The 10,891-nt window shown below is 38.0% G+C and overlaps 1 protein-coding gene across 1 annotated transcript in view; it reads right to left on the reverse strand.

Moving 5' to 3' along the window:
- Positions 1-42: 42 nt before the first annotated feature.
- Positions 43-10,891, reverse strand: part of SLC24A2 (solute carrier family 24 member 2) — a 101,302-nt gene continuing 90,453 nt past the window's right edge. Inside the window, exons 6-9 of the mRNA XM_057373475.1 lie at positions 9,823-9,951; positions 2,948-3,037; positions 2,367-2,533; positions 43-321 (exon numbers count right to left, since the gene is read on the reverse strand). Coding sequence (XP_057229458.1) covers positions 72-321; positions 2,367-2,533; positions 2,948-3,037; positions 9,823-9,951 — 636 coding nt within the window. The 3' untranslated portion in view covers positions 43-71. The remainder of the gene's footprint in view (positions 322-2,366; positions 2,534-2,947; positions 3,038-9,822; positions 9,952-10,891) is intronic.

Below are 10,891 nucleotides of genomic sequence, written 5' to 3' on the forward strand. Positions count from 1 at the left end.
TTTTTTTTTTTTTTTTTTTTTTTTTTTTTTTTTTTTTTTTTTTTTTTGGTGCCAAGAAACAGCACTGTCCACTAGATGGAGACAGGACACTGGATCACTTTGTCCTCCAGGAGGACACTGACAATCAGGAACACAAAATAAAGCCCAAACATGAGGAAACCCAGGATTTTATTCATCCTCCACTTGCAGGAAGCAATGGAGAGGATGACAAAGAGCAGCATGATGAACAGGAGGACAATCGCACAGAATAAACCGTTGCTGCTGACTGTCACCGGGGCAAAGCTGTTAATCACAGCATACAGGAGCCATGGAAGAGGAAGGCTGTTAAGAGACAGAAAAATTAATTTAAAAAGCTGCAGAAGTCCAGAAACGAGCACTAGTAAGTTTTTGGAGACAATTCAAAATACAACCAAAGGCTTCCTGCATAAAGAGAGGCAGGAAGTATCAGCTTTTCCAAAATTTGCATAAATATAAATTGTAAGATTTCTCATGATTCTTGGGGAGAACACATGGGATTTATGCCCCCTACTCTTCCACTAATTATACTGGTGAATTTTATTTCTCATGCTGGCAAATCACCTGGCATCCTRTCTGTGAGCAGGAAACCCCCCTTCATTTGTTTCTAGATTTCACAGCGTCTGCAGAAGAAGCTATTTGCACTCTTTCCAAGAGCCGGCCTGACCATAGGGTGGGTTGCATAGAAACATGCCCTTGCCACAAAGAACCAGCACTGTGCAAGGCACTGCCTGCAAAATTTGGTCCTTAAATACCTTTATCCACATTTACTGTATAAACCTCTGTTAAACTGTGAACTTCAACTGAACTTCAGCTTAACTTCTATTTCTGTGTTTGCTGTCATTGCATTTCTCATCTCTCACGCCACAGAATGAGACAATATCCCTCTGCAAGATGTCAAGCTGAAATAAATATTTAAGACACTGATTGGAGCTTAGCAGGCTTAGAAAGCATGAAGTGAGTTGTCAGAAGCTCACAACATTAAAACTTAGAATAAGCAGCTCAGGAGAGAATAATTTATTACAGCTGCAGTACTAACTACACCAGTCTATAGCTYAGCTGTGCCATTTCTGCTGTAAATGTAGCAGACTGGTGCAGGACAAAACCATTTCCATTGGCAGGGAGTCTAAACGTGTTTTAAAAAGYAAGAAAGCACAGTAAAGCAGAAAAAAAAATGTAATGCATCTTATGTACTCAAAATTGGAGGACATGGTTTTCATTTACTTTACAGGTTCACTGCATAGAGAAAGGCATATTTGAAAGACTTAATGCTTCTGGATTAATAGAAAAACAAAGTGGCTAGGTTGTCCTATGTCTAAAGGTACTGCCATTAGCTAACAGATAAAGTGGAAAAGGTATTTGCCATCCATTCTAACTTTAGGATCCCTATCTATACGTTTGTGCAGTTGCTGGTATATTTTCAGCTGTGAAAACCAGGATCTCTTCTGTAACTCGGCTGTTTGGCCCTGTGACTGTGACTAGAACTGTTCTCTCCTCTTTGTATGTGATAGCAAGAAACAACCAAAGATGGAGAAATTGAGAGTGTGGACATGATTCTCATAATCTCCATCCTGTGTTGAAGATAGAAATCTGGGAACAGAGTTTATCTATGTATTTCCTGCACATTTTTGAAACACTGAGGCATAGATTACACTGTTTCTGAAACCAATCTACTTTGGTGGGTCAAAAGGTCAAAAAAGAATTTGAATTTCAACATCATGCCACAAATCATTGCCCTAGAGCTGCCATGAAGCAGTAAAGTGTAAATAGAAAATTTCTGCACAATCTCATGTAGCTTCACATTGTCAGAGCTATAAAAGGGGTTCTTTTTGTTAACAGAGAATTGGTTTGCAATTTGGGACTTGTCAGGTATAGAAAAAAAATTAATCACATGTCAACAGCAGCCTAAATGAGCTACACAAGACAATGACTTTCTGTTGTTGTTACATCAAACATGAATACTGCAGAGGCAATGAATTGTTCCTGRTCATCATTTGTAAAGAAAGCTCTAGTATAAGCACAATGAGTGGTAGCAGAAAGCAAACAGCAACCTGACAAAAGCATAAAAAGCTTTAAAATTCCTTTTTGGAACAATGCCCTTGCACAATTTGAAAGTGCAATTCACTTGCATAGGCTTCCCTGTAATATCAAAGCAAGACTTAGGCAACAAATTTATAACATTCCTTCATGCAGATGCCTATAAACTTCAGAGTACTGCCACAGTAACATTGACTGCATATTTGCACCACTGTCCTTTTTAAAGATTGCTGCTTGTGGGCAATATCACAGCAATGTGCTAAGAACAAAAGACTTGTTTAAAACAGACACAATTTTCTTGGTGTAGAACTTACCCCACTGTGATGTCAAATATGTTGCTTCCAACAGAACTGGATACAGCCATGTCCCCCAGACCTTTGCGTGCTACAATMACACTGGTAATAAGGTCAGGAATGGATGTGCCAGCAGCTAGAATAGTCAATCCCATGATTTCTTCACTAATACCAATGGTCTCTCCAACCTAAAAGGGTTTAAGAAAAACAGAAAAAAAGTGTCCTGCAGTGAAGAAATGTTTTCAGCTGTCCTGGACTCACCAGCTAGCTTGGAGAATAACAGGTAAGACCATAGAAATACTAGTTGTCATGTATTCCCCCATCTATTAGGAGAAAGATTGTCAAATAGAAGTATAAGGTATTGGCAGGCAGTTGCTGATGGTTCTGATGTTACAAGAATGATCAAGTCCTGCGGTCAGGCCAACCACAGCTCTCTGAACTACTTTCCATTTAGTGAGTACTGATTTACTTTTTCCATGGTTACAGCTCCCGAAATAAAGCATAACCCAGCATGAGCTAGATGGACTCTGATTCTAAATGATCTTTTCCAGTGAGAAACATAATGGCATGGCTTTTATTTTGTACCAGTATCCTCTCCTTACCTGGTGTGCCCACCAGACCATCAAGTAAGAAAAGAATGCAATCCAGCTGATAGAGCCAAAAAACGTGATGGGAAAAAATTTTCTTGATGTCTGAAAGAGAAACAAGGAGAAACAGTGAAAATCTCTACTGAAAGGTGACATGCTTTACTCTTAYTTGCTTCCCAATATTAGACTGACTTCTCAATGTTTCTGATGGCCTGTTCCGAGCAGCTGTTCTGATTATCATCAGATGATCAAAATACATGTCAAGACAAGCAAGAAAAGGAGGCCCTGACATTGGTATGTACTTACCAATGCCTCATTGTTTCAATTGCTTCAATCACAAAATAAGACCTCCTAAGAACTTGTACGATGAATGGCAAATTTTGGGTTGTCATTTGTATAATAATTGGTTATGATGCAATTTGCATATGTGTTTAGCTTAATAGTGGCCCAACTTCTAAAACTAATGATAATTTCATGCTTATTCAAGTGCTAAAACAGGTGCCTGTATCTTTCCTTTGTACATTAAAAACTTTGTGCAACAAATTTCACAGTCAGTGTAACAAAGACTGCCATATGGCAAAGCTAAAAACACGCACACCTAAAATTTATTATAGCATTTACTTTCCTTGTGAAAACTATTCAATTTCTTGATAGAAAATATGTTAAGCATGTATCCTCCATCCTTCATTTTGTAGAGATATTTGTTATAAAAACAYGCAAAGCATATTGTCAGGACTTGCAATGAATTAAAAACTCTGTGTAACACCGAAGTAATTTAATTTGCATTTCACTGTCTCCCTTACTAGTGTCAGATTTTGAACAGAAATAAATGGGTTGTATTCAGGTTAATGATTTATTTTAGTTCTTTCCAATCTTTTAGCATTTAATGTATTTCCTATTGACTAACRGGATCTATGTAACAAAAAGAGGTCAACTACTAAAGGAAACAAAACTGCAGTACTGCACCACACAAACACTATCTAAATCAAATCAGTATTCAAAATGAGATTTGTACTGTGAATGAATTCTACCAATCTTTATGGTCATTGACCTTCTGAACACAGATCTCACCCCAGATGATTTCTGACATGTGACTAGCAGAGTCCTACAAATTTTCATGAATAACCATTAGGATTGCTTATAACATTCTGAATGCCTGTTTCAGCTGCTGCTCAGTCCTGCACTACTTCTTCCTGCTCTGTCCTTACTAAATCCACTTCCACTCTAGAAATTTTTGTACCCCYTTTCATTGCAGATCATGCCCCTGCCACACCAAGAGGCTCATTTGACTGTGTGCCGTTTCTACATGTTGTGGGAGCAGACAGGATTGCAGGGCTTTCCCTGAATGTAACTTTTGGAGAGCAAACACCATTTGTTCTGATGCAAGCTTCTTCAAGCCATAATAAGCACWTGTTTTTAGGGAACTTACAGAGCTGCACAGCCAGCTTTTCTTATATAACAGATACAAGAGGAGACGATCAGTGTATTGGGCTGGCAATTAAAGCTGGTCAAACAGGAATGTCACTTGTTTTAGTCAGCTGAACCTGCAAACAATGAGGCTGGTCTGTAGCTCAGTGACACATTGCAGACTCTTTCTGCTGATGTAACTGGAATGAGCTCAGGCCATTAACTAATACAAAAGAAATAAAGTCAGCAATGGCAATTGTGCACCCTCATCTACAGCATGGGACAAGAGAAGGTCCATATGTGCTCCAGCAGCAGGTGCAGCTGCAGGCTGTGCTACACAGCATTTATTCCTATGTGCGCTTTGCACAGCACTAAATGTGCCCCTAAAAACGGGGCATGTAAACATCGATCAGCACGACCGATAACATGTCACAACTGAAAATACACAGGAACACTCATTAAAAATGGTACAGATTTAACAACACTACTAACTAGAGGGATCGAACACTTCTCCTATGAGGAAAGGCTGAGAGAATTGGGATTGTTCACCCTGGAGAAGAGACAGCTTTGGAGTAACTTAATTGCAGCCTCCCAGTAYCTGAAGRGAGCCTACAATAAAGAYGAAGAGGCACTTTTTAGAAGGGCATGTAGTGACAGGACAAGGGGAAATGGCTTCAAACTGAAAGAGAGCAGGTTTAGATTGGATTTAGTGCAAGGGTGGTGAGGCACTGGAACYGGTTGCCCAGAGAAGTTGTGAATACCCCATCCCTGGAAGTGTTCAAGGCAAGATTGGACTGGGTTCTGAGCAACATGGTCTACTGGAGGATGTCCCTGCCCCTGTCATGGGGGTCAGGAATAGATGATCTTTAAGATTCCTTCTGACCTAAACCATTCTATGAATCTGTGATTCTAAACTCCCTCATAATACTAAACTCCCTCCCTCCAACTTCTATTGGAGTAAAAAAAGCARTCCAGTAGGTGTTTTAAATGGATTACCCTTAAATAGCCACAATGGCACCAGGAAACATCCTTTTCATATAAATTCCACTACTGTCACAAGCACTGTTTYTAGATTTACTCAGGTTACTTTGGTGGATCTGTTTCTTAAATGCTTCTCAGCTCATTACATTACTTTGAAAAAGTGTTAYTTTTTCAAAACAGAGTTCTAAATTTCTGTTAAATCAGAAAATATGATAATAAGCTTATGACATTTAAACCTACTCGGATGGACTTTCAAGTTTAAAATCAAACCTTTTTATGTACTGGGGGACAGAAGACCTTAATCTAAACACAATTTGAAAGGAACATATAGATGGCTGTTAAAATAGTGATCTGGCACCAGTGGRAACAGGATTGTCTGGTAGAGATAAATTAATCTAAATAGCAATTTCCTTTTTTAAAACTAAGCAGCTAGTACTTTCCTTCACGATTCTTAGTAGTCAACTTTTTCAACTTCCGACATTTTTCATCGTCCCTGTRAAAGCTGGGGTTTTTTGGCAAGCCATATGGTTAATAAGATGATGAAGCAATAAACTTGCTGCAGCTGGCCTCAGAATCTGCACGGAGCACCTTGTRGCAATGCAGTTTGAATGATCACTGCACAATACTCCAGATTTAAGCGTACACTGGCTTAAGCAAAACTAATACAAACAGAGCTCTACTGGCCAGTAACAGCTCTCTGATGGTGTGATTATATGCACCAAAAGGTTCTTGCAAAACAAGGAGACATTGCCAATCTGAGTCAGACATCCACAGAATTTGGATGGCTAAGAACTACAAGTCAGTGACTTTGCAGCATGTGTACTCCTCGCCTGCCTTAGCTAATCCTCTCCCACTAAAATTAACTGATAAGCAGCAGTCCAAGATACTTTAATAGGCTTAACACTTAAATTACCTATTTTAAAATTGGGAACATTTAAATTCAAATAGGGCAAAATTTAAAGCTTGTACATTTTACAGGTGATGAAAACCAAAATGGACTCCATAGATGCTACTATATAATTTGCATATAGATGAAAATTTTAAAAAGCAGAGCAAGAATGCTGATTATATTCTTGTATGCTGGATTTTATTCCGGAATATAATAATAATCACGCTTGTTTTGTAATTAGTGACAGCATTCTTTGAGATTCATGTCATTTTTGCTCCCTAGCTCTTTGAAATACAGAGAGCTGCCAATTATAAGCATTTTGCTAGAAGAATTAGTCAGAGAAAGCAGACAGCAATACATCTCTCCATCATTTTTGGTAGCTCTCGTGGTGGTTGCCTTGCAAAGACAGAGTGGCCCAGTTTATTACCAATTGGGTTTTTTGTGGTCCTGGTAGCAGACAAATGAAAGAAGCCATGGATCATTCAATTCATATGCTATTTTGCTACAAAAGCAAAGAATTTTGTAGTTCCACTGTAGATTAGATGGATTGGTATTGTTCCTGTCTATCAGAAACCTTAAGGATATTTTTCTTGAAACAGTTCTATATATTTTTTGCCAGTGTCTGAAAAACAGGACTATAAGTAGCAAAAATAATCYGGGTAGGAAGGCTTTTATCCTAACAGCTTGATCCTGAAAGGTACTGTGTGCTGAATAATTTGGAAGGTAACTGTTAATTTTGGCCAGTATTATTACCAACACCTTTGACCCGAATGATTCAATGCTTGTCTCGTTCATAAATGTATCTGCATTGCAAAGTTTGATCTTTCTTTCACACTTAACAGTGCTTAGCTCTGATTACTCAGAACCTGCTCCTCTAACTGGATCTGCACAGGAACATGTTGTCCTTGTCCCCTTGGTAACAGTGCATCTCTGTATGGCAACAAGAGTTCATGGAAGGTGTAGCTCTTCGTTTGTAATAGGAATTTGGAGAGCTAGAAGGAGCTCCCCCAAATGTGTCCAGTGACAGCAGGACTGGAGCCCCAAGAGCCATTTGTCTGGCCTGTAATGCAAAGGGATGGTCAGTGGGGTAAACTTATAACAAAAGGGGTGGTGTTCAATATCTGCTCCTGACTACTAGGGCACCTTGGGCACGTAATTTTTCTTTCAATCTTTTAATATCTGTTGCRGGAGGTGGGCAGTTACACATGTGACCTTTACAAAGCCACTGGGGAAATAAGCCATTAGTACAGGAATACTCATTATTGTTCAAAATACCTAAACAAAAACTCAGGAATTAAATTCCCCAAGGACACACCTACCTCTGGGATATGCCAACAACATTATTCACATTATAGTAAGGATTTTAATATATGCTGGCTTAGTATGAGCAGGTGTTATTAAGGCACTAAACACATTAAAACATCTCAGCTAGTCAATCAGCTGACAGCAGAACGAATACATAATCTACTCCAAGTGTATAAAAATCTGCATATGTGTGCACCAGAGCATAATAAAGCAGCAGGATTTTCCTAACTTTAGAACCAGAGACCTTGTCTTTGAACTAATTTTCCTGGAGCTTCTGGGTTTCATGGAGCTAAATATATCTCAGTATAGTACAAATAAATGCAGGCAAACCGTCTCCTTTGTGAGGAGATAAAATATACATTAGAAAAAAGACTCTAGGAGGGAAGAAGAACTTGTTTATTGAAAAGTGGACACCCACAGAGGATGCCAAAGGCTCCATATGGTCTCTTAAATCAGTATATAGCACACAAGCTTTTGCTTTATATATGCACTTGCTAATCTGAGCATCCTGATGCAGAATTTGGGTTTCTGACTAAAATTAACACACTTGCAAATCAAGCCCCCAATGGCAGGCCTATCTAAAAAAATCTACTTAAGTATTATTTTAGCTTTGCTTTAACTTTTGCCACACAAATTTCATTGAAATTTTCATTGAAAATTGTTTTCTTATGCACATGTTGAGCTGTGATATCAAGCTTCATTTTTGTTAGGAAGGGATTAGTGGGGACAGCACACAGCGATAAGTGAGAATATTTTGAAGATACATTAATGAAGTATATTTAAAATGTTAGATAGCTTATGCAACCATCTGGTTAAATCTTTGACAGCAATATTCAAAGTAAGCAGCTTTTCATACTGATACAACCCATTGCCTATTCTGCTAATCTACATGTAATTACAAACTCCTTTTTCTTTTTTTCTGTGCAAAAAMCCTACTCCTTTCAGTGAATGAAATGTTAAAACTCTGTTGTCCACTTTCCTATCTCGYACATACAACTGTTCATCTTTTGTGTTATGACAGGGTATTTTAGCTGCCAGAGTTCAGCACAGAGTTCTGTTGTGAATGGTACTAGTGTTAATAAATCACATACATCACACACTTGCMGCCAGCTTGTCCAGATATTAACTTTCCAAAACTATTATTTATGAAACTGTGCTCATTTGTACAGTACAGAATACTGAATAAAGCTACAGGTCTACTCATGTTAACTGCAGATTTTCAAATTTCCAAATAATGCCCATACATATTTGTCACTCAATTTAAATCAAATTATGAAAAAAAACCTAAACCATGGAAGGTTTGAATGACAAAAGGAGAGCATAAATTCAGAAAGAAACAATCTTGAAATTCATGTAGTATGCTCTGTGTGTTTTGAAACAAAAGTTATTACCAAAGTTTTTTGGAATCTTTAAGAAAAACAAAGCTTAAGGACTGGAAGTGAAAATGTCACTTTATAGCCTTTGAAAAATCTTTATATAAAAACAAATCAGAGATCTTATTTTAGCTTYTTTCTTGCACTGAATTGCAGTTTTTAAGCGTGTGGGATGGGAAGGTTTTTCACTCCGTTTGAGGAGGAAAGAAAGAATTCAGGGTGTTGTTTTACATACTGTACATGCCTCTCTTGCAGTACTTTTAAACCTRTTTTTGATCCAGAAAGGAAAAGAGATTAAAACACTACTAAATTTTTTCCCCAGCTCATGAGTTTCTCTTTTTTACTTTCCATAAGACTTCCCAGTCAGGGCTATTTGTATATGAGAGTATMAAGGTGGTAAGACTTGGTAACTTCAAGTTGTGTTTGGGACAAAAGCAGCATTTTATGCATGAAAGGACTTAGAGATCTCATCCTAGTATGAAAGATTATGAGTAGAAGAGAAAGGTCCAACAGAACATAAATTTAAGACAAATGCATATTATTATGTTTGAAATATAGAGAAAATTTAGACAGTCTAAAATGCTTCCTGTCATACCCTTTAGTGCACTGCAGATAGACAGACTTACTTGGTACTCTTGTGACATTCAGTGGAGATTCAGAAATATGAAGGTGAAGGCCCCAAAGAAGTTTTCAYACCTTTCACTTTATGTCATGAAGTATTAGTGAAAAAAAAAATATAATCTTTATAGACCTATCATTATAGATCACCCATTTGCCACTTGAAGACTTGAATACTAATGTTGCAACCTCTTCTTCAAATAAAACCTCCCCTATTATTTCCATTTTTAAGTGAATCTGCTACAGTTTTTTTGGCATTTAACTAGAGAGCCACCCTTTTGTGCAGAACACACCGATTTACAACAACAGTTACTCACAGGTTTTCTGACATCCGGCAGGGTAGCCCACAGTGGGAAAACAATGGGTAACACTAAAAGATAGGTGAGCTGCTTGCGYGGAGTTTCAGGCCAGGCTAGGCTGAGAGGCTGCTCCTCATCCTCTTCATTCTGTAAGAAAAGCCCCAGTGAGATTATCCAAGTRGATGAATGAAGCTAGGGATTCATTCAAAAGGTGTCCAAGGATGGTGTTGTGTTTCAGTGAAAACTGTGGGGTCTGAAAACATTGCATTAATACCACACCTACCTAACAACATTAGCTAGGACACAGCAAGAAAGGCTGGCTGGACTGGGAGGTATCCTGCCCGTTTGTTGACAAATTTGCTCTCCCTTGGGATGTGAGCTGGCCTAGTCAGGGATCAAACCTTGTCTGGGCTGCATCAAGCCTGGCCACAAAGACAAGCGTGCATCTTTATGTGTGCACATAAATGAATACATGGTTCTAACTTCTTCARCTTTTGCGAGTAACTTAACAAGTTACTATTAAATATACACACACAGATATTTGTGTGTATTCCTCACAGGAACTTAGGGAATTTCATAGGGTAATTGGCTGCCATACACTTCCCATTCCTTAGACTGCTTCTGCTAACAAAATGGAGCAAGTATAATGAGCAGGATTCAACCTTTCGCTATGTGTATTAAAATTTCTTTTTAATTTTGCGAAAAATTTTTGCGGAAAAAGATTTCATGTGTATTAAAATAACTTTTAAACTTTAAACATAACTGCACATCAATCTAATACATATTGCAGAATCAGACAAATGAAAAATGGCCTGAGCAATTCTTTCACATAGGTAAGTGAAATGCAAACCCTGTTAAAACTGTGGAAAKATTTGTAGAGAGCTCAGTAAAAGCTAAAGAAGTCTGAAAAAGAGCACCCARTGAAAACTGTTTGAAAATGTCACTGTAAGTTTCTTTTCAGTTATAGCCCTGTATTAAGATTGCTTACATTAACCTTATGACAATGCAATATGAAACAATCATTTAAATGACCATACCAGTTTTCATTTGTAAACAAAAGAGTTATTGATGAATGTCACCATATGTT

The sequence above is a fragment of the Malurus melanocephalus genome, unplaced genomic scaffold (genome assembly GCF_030028575.1).
Source record: "Malurus melanocephalus ecotype Western Australia unplaced genomic scaffold, MMel_1.1 scaffold_198, whole genome shotgun sequence".
Taxonomy (NCBI): Eukaryota; Metazoa; Chordata; class Aves; order Passeriformes; family Maluridae; genus Malurus; species Malurus melanocephalus.